Consider the following 20,677-nt stretch of genomic DNA (forward strand, 5'->3'; position numbering starts at 1 on the left):
ATGGGCAGGTTCCCACTAAATTCACCAACTTATTGCTTCGCTGATTCTCAGCTGCATCCATTTCATTAACACCTGTGACAAAAGTTGGGATCCATTGTGGATGCGCTGGGTGTCTGAGAGATTATAGCCTATGCTCAATAGGCTCAAATTACTTAACCACGAATATACACTGATCAAAATATACAGTATCTCCAGTCAACGTTGTTGCTAGCACTTTCCCCCAACATATAGCATACCATCTAGATTAACTTGGTCGAGTTTATGAAAACAGATTTTATACGAGAGTCACCCCAGATGAGGATTAAGATACTATTTCAAAGCATGGTACATTTAATGTTTGCCTAAGTACAATGTAATCACTAGTTGTAATTACTAATTAAAATGGAGGGTATCTTGCGGGGTACTTACTTGTAACTAAAAGGGAACTTATACCCATCCAGACATCCTGGCCCTCATTTTTTACATTTCTGGAAGCGCCATCCAACTGTGAGAATAAACACACTAGTGCACCATTGCACTATTCACATAAGTACAATGTAATTACTAGTTGTTACACAGGATTTAGCTAGTTCAAATGAAGTATATCTTGAGGGGTACTTACTTGTAATTATAGTGTACCTGGAAAGTACGTTCTGAAAGCGCCATTCCAAGTGAAAAATAAAGACACTAGTACACCAGAGTACATGAAATATCTACATAAGTACAATGTAGTTACTAGGTGTTACACTTAATTTTAACTAGCTAAATCCTGTGTATCTTGAGGAGTACTTATTTGTAATTAATGTGTACTTCACAGTACATTACCCATCCTCACAACCTGGCCCTCAATTTAAAGCTTATGGACGTGCCATCCAAGTGGGAGAATAAACACACTAGTACACCACAGAGCACATGTTATATCTGTATAAATACAATGTAGTTACTAGGTGTTACACAGGATTTAGCTATTTTAAAAGTATTCAGACCCCCTTGATTTCCCCCACATTTTCTTACATTACAGCCTTATTCTAAAATGTATTAAATAAAAACATGTCTTATCAATCTACACACATATACCCCATAATGACAAAGCGAAAACTATTTGAAAATGTATTACAAATAAAAAACAAAAATACCTTGTTTACACAAGTATTCAGGCGCTTTGCTATGAGACTCGAATTTAAGCTCAGGTGCATCCTGTTTCCATTGATCATCCTTGAGCAGTTTCAACAACTAAATTGGAGTCCATCTGTGGTAAATTCAATAGATTGGACATGATTTGGAAAGACACACATCAGTCTACATAAGGCTCCACAGTTGACAGTGCACGTCAGAGCAAAAACCAAGCCATGAGGTCAAAGGAATCTGCAAATGTCTGCAGCATTGAATGTCCCTGAGAACACAGGGGCCTCCGTCATTCTTAAATGGAAGACATTTGGAACCACCAAGACTCTTCCTAATGCTGGCTGTCCGGCCAAACTGAGCAATTGGTGGAGAAGGGACTTGGTCAGGGAGAAGTCTGGAGGAAACCTGGCACCATCCCCACCACCATAGATGTTTACAACTGACCCAAGATAGACCACACCTTGATGTTTCCAATGGGACACTTGTGAGTCGAGTTGGCAGAACAAGCAATGAGGTGGGCAGAGCCAATCATGAGCTAGCAAGATCCTTCTGTAATTACAGACTGCAACTACCACCAGGTACATGTTATTACATTGTAACTATGAGTCATTACAGTTAACTACAATACTTGTTAGTTTAATTACACATGTAATTACACAGTAATAATGCACCCTTAAAAGGAAGTCTTACCTAATAATCAAACATAGATTTATTGGTAAATGAAAAACCGGTAGGCTGTTTGCTGCCCAATTATACAAGAGTAATTGTAATAACCCTTATTCACAAAACACAACAGATGACAGCCGAAGAGACATCATAATGAGTTATAGGCCTAATAATTAAGATTTATTGGTAATAAATGAAAAACTGATAGATTAATAACTAACGTCAACGTTCCTTTTAGTTTAAGTGAGGTGTTTGTTATGTGTGTTTTGTTAACATTCAAATGGAACAGTATGATTGTCTATCAAGAATAGTGCCTTTTTAGCTCTCCCAGTCTTGTTTCACACGGTCGGGAACTGAACAATAAAAACGTGTTAAGAAATTAAAACCATCTAACCAATTACATAGCACAGGTGTAACGCCTGTCGCTGTTGATCCCCCCCACTTTCAGACACTCCATGTAATTGCAGTCAGCCAGCTGGTCAAACAGATGACTGAAATGAACGAGTCACTCCGAAAAATGAATCATGACTCTTGAGTCAGCAAAAAGAGTCGTTCAAAAAGAACGAGTCACTCGCGAACAGCACATCACTAGCATAACCGTGTGCGCGCTGAAATCTACGTCCACCATATGACTTTTAACATTTCCCAACAACGGGCGAAATGGCGCGAAAAGGGTGTGTCCCCTGCTAGAGTTAGCGGCAGGCAATATTCACCATCGTAGAACGGATGAAGCCTGACCTGGAATGTGACGCTAACTGAAGCCGGTTAGCTTCATAAAAGCCTGAGTACATCTAGCTCGTTTCGCAGTATACCACTCTGGTGTCGCTTTTATTTTTTATTTTTTAAGGATAAAGTATTTTCCACCGACTTTACGTTTCCCCTCAAAAACGGATGAGGGAACTCCGCTCAGGCACAGAGTTTCTAAACCTCGGTTAGGGAAAAGTAAACTAAAACATGTTTATGGTTTGTGGAGGAAGGTTTCAGCCAGATGTACAAAGAGAAGTGCTGAGAAAGAAACCCCACATTCCTGGAATGAACGTCTTGACATCAGCATCTCTGCCATTTAGACTATTTATTTCTGCCAGAAGTCTGTTAGACCAGTCGGAAGAGTGGGACAGTGAGAGAGATAGTTATTTGAATAAATTGTCGTCATCATAAGTATTTCCCCCTACTCACCTCTCCTACTACAGGTATGTTGCGACTCTATTCAAGTGTTTACTGTCATTCTAAACACGTGTATATGTCAAGATTCGCACGCCAGCAAGAAGCCTACTGTTGTATCTGCAACATGAGTACGGTTACATGCACACAGTAACACGATTATTGTGGTTAGTCAGATTAATATCATAGTTGGTTTGAAACGTTTACATGCTTTGCAAGAAGGACGATTTCCATAATAACCCTGTTTACATGGACACATCTCAAATCAGGCTACCTGATGGGACTTAAAAGGGGAATAGAAACAGGTATGGGTAGCGCCATCTTGAATTGCCATAATAAAGACTGATGTCAATGCATCAAATTGGTAGGAGTGAGCAAATTGTGAGTTTTGGCATGGAGAATGAAACTGAATGCCGCCAACGGGAGGTGCCTCGCCTTTACTCATAGACTGTAAAACAAAATATGTATGAAGCCATCGATGAAGTCACCCAATTGTTTCCTATTGGGATACTCAGTGGCCCATTTGAAGATCAGGAAGTGTCATTTTAGCATGTCACCATCTTGTTATATGAAGGAGTTTTTGGAATCATCACATGCTCAGTTCTAGTTATAGGAAGTTATGTTGCAGGCCAGCTCAGTGCTCCCCCTCTCATTGAGTATCTCAAATTGGCCGACTGAGGTACTGCAGGCTGCCATTAGCAACTAAATTATTATTTTAACCGTTTAACAAAGTTTTATTTAACCTTTGTTTAACTTGGCAAGTCAGTTAAGAACAAATTCTTATTTACAATGACGGCCTAACTTAGTCTGTGTGTGATTTTAAAGTAATCGGTTCAAGGACATGCATCTGGTGAAATAGAAGCAATTATTGTTTCCATGATTGTGTTTGATGATTTGTTTTCTATCCAAGAATATTGACCATGAAGATCACCATTTCCCCAATCACGATAATGGGGCATCCTGTTTTATGGAACAATGCCTGCAGTACCGCGGACTGCCTTCAACTTCAAATCTTCGTGGTGAGGGCGCAGTTGCTCTCCCCTGCCTTTACTTTCAAAATACAGTCATCCCTGTATGAAGCTTTTTGCATCATATGACGCAAAATGTATCATACGGGAATAATTTCTCTATTTTGAAAGTTACAACTTGATTGCTGACAAGCAAAACATTTTTGAACTACGTCAACAATGGACTAATAGTTTTGGGGTGGAATTTTTCTTTAAGGATTCCAGCTTTAAATGGTGTACGACAAATGTAATTCCAAATAATAATAAAGTACAAGATTTCAATCACATTAAATATCTAAATACTTACAGTGCGTTAGGAAAGTATTCAGACCCCTTCCCCTTTTCAAGATTTTGTTAGGTTACAGCCTTATCCTAAAATTGATTAAATAAATGTTTTTCCTCATCAATCTACACACAATACTCTATAATGACAAAGCGAAAACAGGTATTAAAAATAATAAACAGAAATACCTTATTTACATAAGTATTCAGACCCTTTGCTATGACACTCGAAATTGAGCTCGGGTGTATCCTGTTTCCATTGATCATCCTTGAGATGTTTCTACAACGTGATTGAAGTCCACTTGTAGTAAATTCAGTTGATTGGACATGATTTGGAAAGGCACTCCATCATTCTTAATAAGTGTAAGAAGTTTGGAACCACCGAGACTCTTCCTAGAGCTGTCTGCCCAGCCTAACTGAGCAATTGGGGGAGAAGGACCTTGGTCAGGGAGGTGACCAAGAACCCGAAGGTCACTCTCACAGAGCTCCAGAGATCCTCTGTGGAGATGGGAGAACCTTCCAGAAAGACAACCATCTCTGCAGCACTCCACCAATCAGGCCTTTATGGAAGAGTGGCCAGACAGAAGCCACTCCTCAGTAAATGGCGAAAGGACTCCCAGACCATAGGAAACACGATTCTCTGGTCTGGTGAAGCATGGTGGTAGCAGCATCATGATGTGGGGATGTTTTTCAGCGGTAGGGACTGGGATCAAGGGAAAGATGAACGGAGCAAAGTACAGAGAGACCCTTGATGAAAACCAACTCTAGAGCGCTCAGGATCTCAGACTGGGGTGAAGGTTCACCTTCCAACAGGACAACAACCCTAAGCACACAGCCAAGACAATGCAGGAGTGGCTTCGGGGCAAGTCTCTGAATGTCCTTGAGTGGACCAGCCAGAGCCCGGACTTGAACCAGATCTAACATCTCTGTAGAGACCTGAAAATAGCTGTGCAACGACGTTCCCCATCCATCCTGACAGAGCATGAGAGGATCCGCAGAGGAGAATGGGAGAAACTCCCCAAATACAGATGTGGCAAACTTGTAGCGTCATACCGAATAAGAATCTAGGCTGTAATCGCTGCCAAAGGTACTTCAGCAAAGTATTGAGAAAAGGGTCTGAATTTTTATATTTAACCAGGCAAGTCAGTTAAGAACAAATTCTTATTTACAGTGACGGCCTAGGAACAGTGGGTTAACTGCCTTGTTTAGGGGCAGAACGACAGATTTTTACCTTGTCAACTCGGGGATTCGATCTAGCAACCTTTCGCTTACTGGCCCAACGCTCTAACCACCTGCCGACCTGAATACTTATGTAAATGTGATATTTCAGTTTATACATTTGCAAAAATTTCTAAAAACCTGTTTTTGCTTTGTCATTATAGGGTATTGTGTAGGTTGTTGAAATATATATTTTTTAATCCCTTTTAGAATAAGGCTGTAACGTAACAAAATGTGGAAAAAGTCAAGGGGTCTGAATATTTTCCGAATGCACTGTACTTCAAAATGTTTGAAAGAAATTAATATAGTATTTGAACCCAGGTCTGGTTCCTAAGAAGGCAGAGGGGTGTGTGTGTGTGTGTTAAGATGACTGTGTATGCATATGCGTGTGTGAAGGTCGGCTTTCTTGCAACCCAGTACTTTGACATCCCTACACCCCTTCCCGGTATACACACACAGAGAGGGATTATGTGGCCACTCCCCACTAGCAGCAGCTGGAGAGTGTCTACATAATGAGGCCACTGTGTTGTTGCCTCGTCACCACTCTGCTCTCTCACCGTTAGCCCGACTTGCTCTCTGCACCTACGTTACCTAATCACTTATATTAGAGCATGTACACATTTATTTTCCATTTTATGCTACAAAGTAGGCCTAACTAATATTTACTTATGAAATTGCTGTTTCTCTCCCAGATGAAGTTCCAGTGGCTGTTTTTTGCAGTTAAACTGGCGATTACTTAGCCTACACAACTGGGCTTACTGAGAGTGAGAGTGAGACTTAACTGAGATGATTTACAAATAGTTGAGCACTCATTTCCATCGTTTGCATATACACTACATGGCCAAAATTATGTGGAAACGCCTTCATATTAGTTGCTCACAAGTGTATAAAATTGAGCACACAGCCATGCAATCTCCATAGTCAAACATTGGCAGTAGAATGGCCCGTACTGAAGAGCTCATTGACTTTTTCAACGTGGCACCGGCATTGGATGCCACCTTTCCATCAAGTCAGTTCTTCAAATTTCTGCCATGCTAGTTCTGCCCCGGTCAACTGTAAGGGCTGGTATTGTGGAAACGTCTAGGATCACCAACGGCTCAGCCTTGAAGTGGTAGGCCACACAAGCCCACAGAGCGTGGCCACCGAGTGCTGAAGAGCGTAGCGTGTGAAAATCGCATGTCCTCGGTTGCAACACTCACTACCGAGTTCCAAATTACCTCTGGAAGCAAAGTCAGCACAAGAACTGTTCGTCAGGAGCTTCATGAAATTGATTTTCATGGCCGAGGAGCTGCACACAAGCCTAAGATCACCATGCGCAATGCCAAGCATTGGTTGGTGTGGTGTAAAACTCGCCATCGTTGGACTCCTCCGGAGCAGTAGAAATGTGTTCTCTGGAGTGATGAGTCACGCTTCACCATCTGGCAGTCCAACGGCTGAATCTGGGATCGGCGGAAGCCAGGAGAATGCTACCTGCCCAAATGCATAGTGCAAACTGTAAAGTTTGGTGGATAAGGAATAATGGTCTGGGGTTCGTGCTAGGAATAATGGTTTCATGGTTCAGGCTAGGCCCCTTCGCTCCAGTGAAGGGGAAATAACGCTACAGCATACAATGACATTCTAGATGATCTGTGATTCCAACTTTGTGGCAAGTTTTGGGAAGGCCCTTTCCTGTTTCAGCATGACAATGCCCCCGTGCACAAAGCGAGTTCCATACAGAAATGGTTTGTCGAGATCGGTGTGGAAGAACTTGACTGGCCTTTACCGAGCCCTGACCTTAACCCTATCGAACACCTTTGGGTTGAATTGAAACGCAGACTGCAAACCAGGCCTAATCGCCCAACATCAGTGACCAACCTTAGCAATGTTTCAACTAGTTCCATCTAGTGGAAAGCCTTCCTAGAAGAGTGGAGGCTGTTATCACAGCAAAGGGGGGACCAACTCCATATTAATGCCCATGATTTTTGAATAAGATGTTTCGAAGAGCAGGTGTCCACATACCTTTGGCCATGTAGTGTATCAGTGGTAACATTTTTGCCCTTAATAAGCTAAATCTACCACACACCCAAGTCCGATTAGTGTAGGTGCTGATGGGAAATGCAAAACCTGAAAAACAACAAAAAGTTTATGCACACTTGCAGTCAGATGCACATTTATTTTAATGGTTGCTAAGCTTTCGGTCGCTCGACCTTCATCAGAGCATCACATTTTGCCCTTGAAATTAAGTTCCCTGAATGCACTCAAAAGAAACCCAACGCCTGACAATCTTGCTTGGTGACATTGTAGTGGTGGGTTGAGACAGGGGAGCCTGAAATAAACTAGGACTATGGGTAACAGAGTTAAAAACAGTGCCTGCCTGTGAGTGTGCTTACAGCTGGCCCAGTCAGCATGTGTAAACAACTTACAGTCCACGACCGGGGCCCTGCCCTTACAGGATTTTGACATAGCTCTTGCAACACCACTGAATATCCTTCTCCCATCCGGCTCACCAGTCACTGAGCGCTAAGCACATGGGAAGGAGTGGCAGCCTGCCTCTCTCCTCTGCTCAAATCTTTTCTCTAGCTGGCCAAGGTGACACAGCTGACTTTACCTCCAGGAGCCACGTTGCCTCCTCAGCCGTCCTTCTATGGTTTGTCTTGTTTTATTGATTGGGGGAAGGGAAGGGGATTGACAGAGGGGTATTAGCTCAGGAGTGGATGTTCCTAGGTGAGGCCACATGTAGCCTAAGGTTATGAGTTGCTCAGGAAAGGTGTGGGGAGTTTTTTTGTGGGACAAGTTATAGCTCAAGACACACCGGTAAGATTGTCAAACATTTGCCTGCCGACAGTACTCTTTTGTGTTCACACAGCAAAGACCTGAAGTCGTCAGCCACTCAGCCGTGTTAAAATACTCCAAACCAGAAGGTGGCAGTACCTTTGTTTGGCAATGCAAGTCTGTGTGTGTTGCTTATGTTCTGGATTCCAATATTAGCTATTGCAGAGAATTACCAGGGACTGAACAATACGATATTATTATGATACTTATGTGCCCGATACTATATGTATTGCGGTTCAATACTGTGTTTTTATTGCGATTCGATGTTCCAAATACATTGCTCACCAAATGTCTGCTGCAGAGGGATTAGAGCGAGCCAAGTTTTGATCATGAGTCATGGAAATAAGTGCTGAAAACAAATTGGCTCCCTGTTTAAAAAGAAGATTGAGAACAGGCTATGAAGGAAAAATACTGATCTTTTGGTTCAGGTACAGCCAACTAGCGCAAAAATAATATTTGGTATTGTCCATTCGATATATCGTCAAAAATAATATTTGATATTGTCCATTCGATATATCGTCAAAAATAATATTTGATATTGTCCACACGATATATCGTCAAAAATAATATCCTGATATGTAACTGTATAGATTTTTTTTCTTCACCCCCCCCCCCCATATCACAAATGTTAGCTAGCTGTGCTAATGTTGCTATTTTGTAGAAAGCCCATGTTGATCGTAGCCAGATGGCCACAGCTAGATGTTTACCTAGCAAGATGACAAAGAAACTATTTAATTCACTGTCACAGGAGTCGGACAAGGACATCCCTGCCGGCCAAACCCTCCCCTAACTCGGATGACGCTGGGCCAATTGTGCGTCGCTTTTTGGGTCTCCCGGTCGTGACCGGCACGGGTCTCGAACCAGCATCTGTAGCAATGCAGTTTGTACTACGATGCAGTGTCTTAACACCATGCCCAAACCGGCAACTTGATTTTGTCCCCCCACACCAAACGTGATTACGACACGCAGGTTGAAATATCAAAACAAACACTGAACCAATTATATTAATTTGTGGACAGGTTGAAAAGCATTAAACATGTATGGCAATTTAGCTAGCTAGCTTACTGTTGCTAGCTAATTTATCCAGGGATATAGATACGTACAGTTTGGGTAGCTTGTTAGACCGCTGCATAAGAAATTCCATAAATTAACTTTTGACAAGGCACACCTGTTAATTTAAATGCATTCCAGGTGATTAACTGATGAAGCTGGTTGAGAGAATGCCAAGATTGTGCAAAGCTGTCGTCAAGGCGTCAAGGCAAAGGGTTGAAGAATCTAAAATCAAAAATATATTTGGATATGTTTAACACTTTTTTTTTTTGGTTACTACATGATTCAATATGTGTTATTTCATCGTTTTGATGTCTTCACTATTATTCTACAATGTAGAACATAGTAAAAATAAAGAAAACCCGTTGAATGAGTAGGTGTGTCCAAACTTGACGTTGATGGAGATGTCATTTTCCTGGCACCACTCCCCCATCGTCACCATTGTACCAGGGCCCTTATTTGTCTTCTATAGGTTTGAGAGATTTTGCCTTGTTGTCTGTTACCAAAAACACATAATTTTTTGATTTTTTTCAGGGAGGATAAAGAAAAGTTCAAATAAGTAACATGTAAAAGTAGACCTACCAAATAGTTATAGTATTTTTACTGATCATTTGGTTTATGATCTATGAAGTGATTTAAAACTTGTAATACAGAATGACCAAGAAATCGGTAACAGAATGACTGAATTGGCTACAATGGGAATTCATGGTAATCACAAATCGCCTTTGGTCACTTGCTACTGTCCTCCCTTCCATTGTAATACTGTTATGTTCAGCTCATAACTGTTCTTTCTCTTTCTGTTATGTGGTGGTCAAAGCAAGAGTGTGAGTCTGGACAACCCCTTCTCTCTTCTCTTTCCCCAGTTAATGTCACCTCTCCCGGCTCTTATTGACACCTACCCATGGCTCTTATTGACTGACACCTACCCATGGCTCTTATTGACACCTACCCATGGCTCTTATTGACACCTACCCATGGCTCTTATTGACACCTACCCATGGCTCTTATTGACACCTACCCATGGCTCTTATTGACACCCCCCCCCCCTTTGTTTTATGTGACCACCCCTCTCACCCACTGAGCACCAACTGACAAAGGAAAAGTTGACATTTTGTCAGTCCAACTCTGAACCAATCATAGACATCCGTTTCACAATTTTGGACAGCACAGTACTGTACTGAAATATGCTGTACTGTGATCTGTGAGACATATTTTCAATCTTAATTTGGAGTAGATATTTAGGAGTTTTTGGAAAACATGGTCACGTTAAAAACTGAGGGAGATTTCAGATCTGCATTGTTTTTGTCTAGTAAATGTGTTTGTGTAAAATGGTCAGTTGTATGGTTTAGCTTTGCTATCAACGGTTCTTGTTTGGCATACTTTTCTCGTAAAAAAAATAATCTTGAGTCTCAGTGTGTCATTCTGTTTCTGTGGAATTGCCCCGAAGTCTATCATTGTATTTATATAATTAAGTTCTAACTCTCAGTAGTTAGTAGTTGAATGACTGTCTTTTTTGGGCATTTGAACCACTGTACACAGGTGAGACTGCATGTTATAGTACTTACTATATGCATGTTTGAGTTGGCATGCCATGCATACTGGTATTTCAAGTATGCATGTGGTCTGTTTGTGTTTTGCCTACTCTGTTGTCATCGTCAAGCCAAACATAGCATGACAATTCCATAAGGAGTTGGAAAAAAGAGCAGAAACAGTCTGGCACCCAGGTTAGTCTGTCCTCCATTTCTAGTAGCAAGCTCTTTTTGTTGGTGTTCACCATGTTTCTTGTGGGTTAGACTCCTGCACCGTTAATGCATGTGTTTACTGTGTAAGGCCTAAATACAAGTGATTGTTCATCAACCCAAATTGCACAATGTTCCCTGCGAATATGTATTTGGCAGCTTGACTTCTCAGCAACATTTTTCTTTGGATATTGATGCATACACCATACATTGATGCATAAACCAATCAAATCAATCAGTTGGTAGCACTTCTCGAAATGAACAACACAGCTTCGTAGTATTCCACCTAACTGCCTTAAACTCACTATAACATAAATTAGATTTTTGGTCATGCGTAAACAAAGAATCTTTTCGAAATGCTATGAAAATTCGGAACTTTTATTTATAATGACCAAGGGATTGCGCGTGTTAAATAGCCGCCTTCCAGCCTAACCCAGCCTGTGTCCTCACTGTCCTGTATGTGTGTCCCACAGCCTGTCTCACTGTCCATCTCTCCCACAGCCTAACCCAGGGTTGACCCCTCTGGCCTCGCCCCCTGGCTCTGAGGAGTCGTCCTGCCACGTCTCCATGTCGTTGCCCTCAGCCTCCCAGTCGCGGCTGAAGTACGTGTCCCTGGGAGTGCTGGTGCTGCAGACCACCTCGTTGGTGCTCACCATGAGGTACTCGCGCACGCTGCTGGGCGAGGGGCCGCGTTACCTAGCCTCCTCAGCCGTGGTTTCGGCCGAGCTGCTCAAGATCCTCACCTGCCTGCTGCTCGTCTTCTACGACCACAGTGGGTATAGTGATCGATCTGGCTGTCCGGCCGCCTGGCTTTCTGTCTGTGACACAGTGAATGGATAAACAATGACAACACAGAAAATAGTCTCTTTGTCTATCTATAGGATCTATGCTACAGTCTCTTTGTCTATCTATCTCGTTCTTAGGATTCAGTGTATGGGTGTTAAATCTCTGTTTCTCTTCCTGTCAGGCTTCAGTGTTCGGGCATTGAATCGTGTGCTGAATGAAGAGATTCTCAACAAGCCCATGGAGACGTTGAAGCTGGCCATCCCATCAGGCATCTACACACTCCAGAACAACCTGCTTTATGTCGCCCTGTCCAACCTGGATGCTGCTACCTACCAGGTGAGAGACGTGACGTACGCACGCTTGTGTGTAGCAACATGTATAAGGGGAACAAAAGTGGACCAAGAATGGTGCCCTGAGGGACTCCACACTGCATTTCTTGACCAGTTTTGACTGGCAGGAATTTAAATCGATATTGTCCCCAACCAGGTGACGTACCAGCTGAAAATCCTGACCACGGCCCTGTTCTCAGTGTCCATGCTGGGGAAGAGACTGGGGCTCTACCAGTGGCTATCTCTGCTCATCCTCATGACTGGTATCGCTCTCGTACAGGTGACAAGATTAAACACACCCCACAAGTCAATAACTTCTCATTCATACCAAATCTAATTGGTTGGTCTGTTTGGATGTGTTTTTGTCAGATTAGTCATGTATCTACATTAGGGAGGCAGAAGTCTAAACTTTTCACAAGTTCACAGGTTTTTCCGAATCATTTGCATAAATCTGTGGTAACACGATCTCCATGAAAGGTTTCCAGGATTTTGCAACCATACTCCACATGCGCGTCCTTGTTTGTGGATGTTACATACTGAATGTTGTTGATGTACTGTGTATTTGTCTCCACAGTGGCCTACAGAGTCTCTGGGTGGGCCATCTTCGAAGCCTCTGTCTGCAGGCTCCCAGTTAGTCGGTGTGATAGCCGTACTAATAGCCTGCTTCTCCAGTGGCTTCGCTGGAGTCTACTTTGAGAAGATCCTCAAAGAAACCAAACAGAGTGTATGGGTCCGCAACATCCAGTTAGGTCAGCATCACTGAAATCTGTGTGTGTGTGTCCTTGTGCGCTCGCGCACACACACACACAATCACCATATACGACCGCTGATACTATTTATAATATTTATCCTGCTGCTCAGTCACTTCTACCTCTGATTACATCTACATACTATAACTACCTCAACTATCACCAGTATCCTTGCACATTGATATTGGTACTGGTATTGACCTTGTATATAGTGTATATTCTCATTTTTTTCTTGTGTGTATTTTACCTGACTTAGTATTATTGATTCTATGCTCTTTTTAAGACACTTTTCGATATCGTTTCTTTATATTGAATACTGCATTGTTGAGTAAGAGCTTGCAAGTAAGCATTTCACTGTACTGTTTTTCACCTGCTGCATCTGGGTCAGATGATTTAGACCCTTTAAGGTTGCTGCTCCTATCATCACAAAGCCTATCTCCAGTTCGTCCTTTATTCAAAGGGGGAGATCAAGCTGATCCTAAATGTTATAGCCCTATTTCTATTTTGCCCTGTGTATCAAAAGTGTTGGAAAAACGTAATAATCAACTGACTGGCTTTCTTGATGTCGATAGTAACCTCTCGGCTATGCAATCTGGTTTCCGCTCAGATTATGGATGTGTCACTGCAACCTTAAAGGTCCTCAATGATGTCACCATTGCCCTTGATTCTAAGCAATATTGTGCTGCTATTTTTATTGACTTGGCCAAAGCTTTTGATACGGTAGACCATTCCATTCTTGTGTGCCGGCTAAGGAGTATTGGTGTCTCTGACAGGACTTTGGCCTGGTTTGCTAACTACCTCTCTCAATGAGTGCAGTGTATAAAGTCAGAAAATCTGCTGTCTCAGCCACTGCCTGTCACCAAGGGAGTAGCCCAAGGCTCAATCCTAGGCCCCACGCTCTTCTCAATTTATATCAACAACATAGCTCAGGCAGTAGGAAGCTCTCCATTTATATGCAGATGATACAGTCTTATACTCAGCTGGCCCCTCCCCGGATTTTGTGTTAAATGCCCTACAACAAAGCTTTCTTAGTGTCCAACAAGCTTTCTCTACCTTTAACCTTGTTCTGAACACCTCCAAAACAAAGGTCATGTGGTTTGGTAAGAAGAATGCCCCTCTTCCCACAGGTGTAATTGCTACCTCTGAGGGTTTAGAGCTTGAGGTAGTCACCTCATACAAGTACTTGGGAGTATGGCTAGACGGTACACTGTCTTTCTCTCAGCACATATCAAAGCTGCAGGCTAAAGTTAAATCTCGTAATTGCTCTTCTTTCACCCAAGCTGCCAAACTAACCCTGATTCAGATGACCTTCCTACCCATGCTCGATTACGGAGACATAATTTATAGATTGGCAGGTAAGGATGCTCTCGAGCGGCTAGATGTTCTTTACCATTCGGCCATCAGATTTGCCACCAACGCTCCTTATAGGACACGTCACTGCACTCTACACTCCTCTGTAAACTGGTTAAATCAAATTTTATTTGTCACATACACATGGTTAGCAGATGTTAATGTGAGTGTAGCGAAATGCATGTGCTTCTTGTTCCGACCATGCAGTAATATCTAACAAGTGATCTAACAATTTCACAACAACTACCTTATACACCCAAGTGTAAAGGAATGAATACGAATATGTACATAAAAATATATGGATGAGCGATAGCCGAATGGCATAGGCAAGATGCAGTAGATGGTACGGAGTACAGTATTTAAATATGAGATGAGTAATGTAGGGTATGTAAACATTATATAAAGTGGCTAGTGATACATTTATTACATCCAATTTTTTATTATTAAAGTGGCTAGAGATTTGAGTCAGTATGTTGGCAGCAGCCACTCAATGTTCGTGACGGCTGTCTAACAGTCTGATGGCCTTGAGATATAAGCTGTTTTTCAGTCTCTCGGTCCCAGCTTTGATGCACCTGTACGGACCTCACCTTCTGGATGATAGCGGGGTGAACAGGCAGTGGCTCGGGTGGTTGTTGTCCTTGATGTTTTTGGCCTTCCTTTGACATCTGGTGGTGTAGGTGTCCTGGAGGGCAGGTAGTTTGCCCCCGGTGATGCATTGTGCAGACCTCACTACCCTCTGGAGAGCCTTACGGTTGTGGGCGGAGCAGTTGCCGTACCAGGAGGTGATACAGCCCAACAGTATGCTCTCGATTGTGCATCTATAAAAGTTTGAGTGTTTCTGGTCATCTCTGTATACCTGTCGCAAGACCCAGTGAGTGGTAGATGCTTATTTATAAAACCCTCTTAGGCCTCACTCCTCCCTCCTCCCTATCTGAGATATCTACTGCAGCCCTCATCCTCCACATACAAAACCCGTTCTGCCAGTCACATTCTGTTAAAGGTCCCCAAAGCACAGACATCCCTGGGTTGCTCCTCTTTTCAATTCACTGCAGCTAGCGACTGGAACGAGCTGCAACAAACACTCAAACTGGACAGTTTTATCTCAATCTCTTCATTCAAAGACTCAATCATGGACACTCTTACTGACAGTTGTGGCTGCTTTGTATGATATATTGGTGTCTCTACCTTCTTGACCTTTTTGCTGTGGACTTTGCCCAGTAATGTTTGTACCATGTTTTTGTGCTGCTACAATGTTGTGTTGCTACCATGTTGTCATGTTGTGTTGCTACCATGCTGTGTTGTCATGTTTTGCTGCCTTATGTTGTCATCTTAGGTCTCTCTTTATGTAGTGTTGTGTTGTCTCTCTTGTCGTGATGTGTGTTTTGTCCTATATATTTTTTCTTTAATTTGTTTTTAATCCCAGCCCCCGTCCCCACAGGAGGCCTTTTGGTAGGCTGTCATTGTAAATAATAATTTGTTCTTAACTGACTTACCTAGTTAAATATAGGTTATATAAATAAATGCAAATAAAGTATCCTGTGCATGTGACAAATAAACTTTGATTTGATCTCCCTCCCTCTCCTAGGTTTGTTTGGTCTGGTGTTTGGTCTTATTGGAGTGTTTGTGTACGACGGAGAGAGAGTGAGGGAGTCCGGAGTGTTCCAAGGCTACAACTCACTCACCTGGACCGTTGTGGCCCTGCAGGTACTGTAAATATGCTTAAGTTATAGTTTCAAAAAGCGCATACATTTAATTATAACGTAGGCCAGGGGTCGACAATCTTTTTTTGTGTGGATTGACAATTTATCCTACAAATTTCTAACGATCTGCGTGCCAGTTATGATTTTCATATGTGCATTACAACTAATTGTGTATATTGAATATCTAATTGCCCGAATAATGGAAGAATTACATAGCTTGCTGAACAGAGGCACGCTGTCCATTAGCTCCATGGACTTCATCTTGGAACACAGATTCTCTTGGTGAGTGATGCAGTGGCATTTAACCACGGGGTGGCCAATCTTATCTTCAATCAGCTTTGCGAATCCTTTGTTTCCCCACCATAGCGGGGGCACCATTAGTTGTAATAGCGAATGTGTTTTTAATATCGACAACCTCTCTCAAAATGATCTGTGAAGGCTCTTGCTACGTCTTCTCCTTCAGTAGTACCATGCATGGGTTTAAGACAAAGCAGCTCCTCACGTACCTGCTCGGAGTCACAGTATCTTGCAACAACTGTCAGACGTGGAATGTCATTCACATCCACACTCTCATCAAGAGCCACACTAATCATAGTTGCATCTATTTAATACAACAACAAAAAACTCCCCAAATGGCTCAGGAGGCAAAGATCGAGTCATATGTTCTCCAAGACATTACCCCCCAAACCGTGCTTCTTAATACCCGCCCACTTAACCCGAAAGCCAGCCACAACAATGTGTCGGAGGAAACACAGTTCAACTGATGCCTGGGGTCAGCCTGCAAGCGCCCAGCCCGCCACTAGGAGTCGATAGAGCGCTTGATTTTTGACTGCATGTAGATTTGTAAACACACTGCTTTGCTTTTCATACCTGGACACCGCCCTCGTGATTCCTTCTGCCTTGTCCCCCTCATCCTTGAAGTTTTTCCTCATGCCTCGTTTCAAAAGGACGTGGCACACTTAATGCCCAACAAACAAGTTTTACAACAGACCGGTCCTTCAGTTCAACGAATCCATATTCCTTTGTCCAAGAAGCAATACATTTTTCTTTGCTGATAACATTTTGTGCCCTGAACTTTTCAAAATAACTAAAGAAGGCTTGCTAGTTGCTAGCTATGTGAAAATGAATCTCATCTTCAGCGCTGCCTTGGGATTTGAATTTGGCGGGAGAGGCGAGGTGGGTCGTCTTGCCTTGAACTAATAATATGAAACTCCTGCAAAATCATGAAAGCCCATTGGCTAATCAGGAATTACATAACTTGGGAACTACTACATTGCACTGAATACCAATGCAATATCAAAACCATTGCATTCAATTTCAAATATTTTCTCCAGTTAAAAAAATAAACTGGCAAAAATAAGTGACTGGCAAATACCGTCGCGTGCCAAGGCTGGCACGCTTGCCTTACGTTGCCGACACCTGACGTAGGCCATACAAACCTGATATACTGTAAAGTGAGGTAAGCCAGCGTAAAAGGAAGTGAACCTCCTTATAAAAAATACCTTAACAACCTTTACTCTGCCTATTCTGACTATTCACTCTAGGTGTGTGTGCACACTTGTGTGTGTGTGTGTGTGAGAGAGAAAGCAAGAGTCAATGAGAAAGAGAGGCAAAGTAAGTGTATGTGTGTTCATGCATGAACGCCTATGTATTTTTATGTGTGACTGGTTGTGTGAAATTGTGTCTTCCATCAAACCTGTGTCCTTTTTGTGTGTTTCCAGGCTCTGGGCGGAATTCATATGTGAAAACGCCCTGATTATGCATTTCTGCCTATAGCTCTAACAACGTCTTCTTTCTCTCTCTCCCAGTGTGTTCTTCCTGGGAGCAATGCTGGTCATTGCTGCCACCTTCCTCTATGGCTATGAGGGCAAGAGGCCTGCCATCAACCACAGCAAAGTATAGAGGGTCTCCCCTCCACCACCCCACAGCCCAGGAACCCCAAAGAAGAGACACACGGAGCAAGATGGAGGGAGGAATATGTTGCCAAGAAGTGGTGCTGAGCAATTAACCAAAATGTCGGTTATTTTTCCGTTTTAAAACGACTAATTGACCGACCTTAGTTCAATTATTTGAATTTCATTCCATTTAATTTTTAATTTCTTTGCTCAATACACACATTGCGCTGCAGTTTCTATAGAGATAAATAAGACCATGCCAGAACTGTGCGATGTAGTAAGGAGTTGTAGTTTCCAACAGGCCAATGTTCTTCATAGTTTAGTGCAGAAAACGTTATAATTAACTACAAAGACCATAATTCATTGCGCGGCTAGTTGACTTGTCTGTTTCTTTTACGCCTGCAACGTAAGAGACAAGAGGGATGAGTGATCAAGAGTGCATACATCCGAGAGCAGTTGCTTCGTGAGGTATTGGTATTTAGCGGTCATAAAAGCATGCCTTATTTACTGTGAAGATCTACAAAATAGAGATTTGTCAGAGAGCATAGGTAGCAGCTCTATAGAGATGAGATGAGATGATGACTTGGAATTAAATAATAAAGTCATCAAATGCAACAAATGCAATATACACAACTAAAATATTTTATTAAAGTCATGTGAATAACTGATAGTTAATAAGCAGTAATGTGCAGTCACTACCATCATAGGACTTTTTTATTTTATTTTTATTTTGTAATATTCTGTGTTCCAGCATTCAACCCAGATAACATACCTGCTAAATATCTGTATGCAACCAATAACATTTGATTCGATGTAATGCATAGTGCATTTAATGTCATTTTTTTAATTTAAATTTTTCTTTAAAAATCTGAAACCAAAACGACCTCGAAAAGCAATAATCACTCAGAGCTACTGAGAAGGTCCGCGTAGTCAAGGAGGAGCAGAACTCCTGGGAAAGGAGTGTAGGCGGAAGGAGTCTAATGTACACAACAACAGATGGGAGTCGCCTGGTTTCAAAACAAGGTTTTGATTGTCCAATACTGGTACTAGTCGTCAAGATGGAGGTCATAGCATTTCTAAAGCTCTTTATTGAAATTCGAAGCGCTTTACGTTGCATGGGGTTAGTAATGCAACCACACTCTTCCCATAGTGACGCCATCAAGTTCTTGATCGAACAGGCTCATGAATGTGACTCCTCCACAGTTCACACTTGTATGCACGTCAAACACACACACACACACACACACGTCATGGAGCTGAAGCCACTATGATGCCTATGCAGGGCATATGAAGGGTTATGCTCACATGTGACCTCTCACCTCGGGGGTGATAGAGCCAAACTCACCAAAGCATGGAATCAAAGGAAAATGGACTTTACAGGGAACAACGAGAATTCATCGACGAATCCAAGAATTCACTGCCAACGTTACTGTTTTTTGAATGTTCTATTTTTAAAAATATTTTATCATGTATTTGGGGAGTAGGGGAATGGGAATTTGTAGTATGAATGTATTTTAGGGGTACTGATGGTCAGTAAGGGGGAGGACATTTAAATGAATGTAATGCCTCACAGGTTACCGTCCCTCATTTGTTTTTGAGTGACAGCTCCACCTAGTGGGAGCGTTGGGTTGTAGCACATTTACTGCAGAGGGGAGGGGTTGAGACCAATGACTGTAGAGATACTGGATGTCCTTTTATTGGGGACAAGGAAGAAAAAGATTAAAGGAAGGAATGCTTTAAACTTGCTGCTCATTGTCCGGCCATTCAGATCCAAAGAATTACACATCCAGTTGCTGATGTTTTGATGCAAAAATGGCCTGTCGTGCAAGATAAAATGAATAAATGAAGTGATCAAATGTAAAATAAGGGTTTAAACTGATGCTTTGTATTGAAAGAGCTTGTATTGTGGATGTTGTTTCATCTAGTTATGAAATCCCAAAGCAGGATTGTTTGATGAGTAAGAGGTCATACATTATTTGATGTTTCTCAACAACTGGGTCATATTCATGAGGCAACAAATGGAACAAAATGGGGGGAAACAGGGACAGACAGCCCGAACTCGTCCAATAAGAAATGCGTTTTGTGTTGGAAAAACATTTTGCTGTGGTGTGCCCTAAGGAAGGCAATCCTGGTTCCTATCGAGCCGAGATCACTGAATATGTTTGGTACCAATTCAAAAGTTCATAAACTGTTCATATAATATATTTTCATTTCATTGTGTATCTAACATGGAAATAGCTTCCATCTTACACAAGAATGACAATTTGTGAATGTGGATAGAAAGAGACCCAATCAATGGCAGCTATTTTGGGGACACGACAAAGCCGTCATTGTGAATATTACCACCACCCTGTCTTTCCTGTTCATGTATCCTTCTATCTCTCTCGGTCAACAGTCCCTCTGTGTTTGCATAGTCTTGAAGTGGAGATGAGGGATTGGAGGCATGCAGAGAGGGGAGAAAATGATGGAGTGATGAAAGGGATGGACAGACAGATGGAAAGGTGACGACTGAAACTGGTGAGCAGCACAGATGGAGCATGAGTCTTGTGACATTGTGTCATATGGCAGGGGCCCCTCTGAATGAACCCGCTAGCCCAGGCTATTGCCTTGATAGTGTACTGTGTACTATGGCCCAATCCCAAGATCAACCCCTAGCCTCTAACACAAGGCACTTGGTGTAGATCTGAAACGATTGTATAGATAAGCAATATGGTTAGGGGCTAGCAGGTTGGATTGAGACATTGGACATTCATGTGTATGCATGTAGATACTCAACTCACACCAGAAAACCCACACCTTTTAAACCTTTCTATGTGAGTGCATAGACATG

The 20,677-nt window shown here is 42.2% G+C and overlaps 1 protein-coding gene across 2 annotated transcripts; it reads left to right on the top strand.

Moving 5' to 3' along the window:
- Positions 1–2,321: 2,321 nt before the first annotated feature.
- LOC139387458 (UDP-N-acetylglucosamine transporter-like) lies at positions 2,322–19,710 on the top strand. 2 transcript variants are annotated; one of them, XM_071133644.1, is made up of 7 exons: positions 2,322–2,960; positions 11,540–11,810; positions 12,006–12,160; positions 12,311–12,433; positions 12,728–12,902; positions 15,838–15,956; positions 17,674–19,710. In XM_071133644.1, the coding sequence occupies exons 2-7, from the start codon at positions 11,606–11,608 to the stop codon at positions 17,695–17,697; spliced, it is 801 nt and encodes a 266-aa protein (XP_070989745.1). In that variant the 5' UTR covers positions 2,322–2,960; positions 11,540–11,605; the 3' UTR covers positions 17,698–19,710. The 2 variants fall into 2 exon arrangements, with proteins under 2 accessions (XP_070989745.1, XP_070989744.1); XM_071133643.1 differs by lacking the exon at positions 2,322–2,960 and adding an exon at positions 7,395–8,064.
- Positions 19,711–20,677: the final 967 nt, after the last annotated feature.

The sequence above is a fragment of the Oncorhynchus clarkii genome, chromosome 28 (genome assembly GCF_045791955.1).
Source record: "Oncorhynchus clarkii lewisi isolate Uvic-CL-2024 chromosome 28, UVic_Ocla_1.0, whole genome shotgun sequence".
Taxonomy (NCBI): Eukaryota; Metazoa; Chordata; class Actinopteri; order Salmoniformes; family Salmonidae; genus Oncorhynchus; species Oncorhynchus clarkii.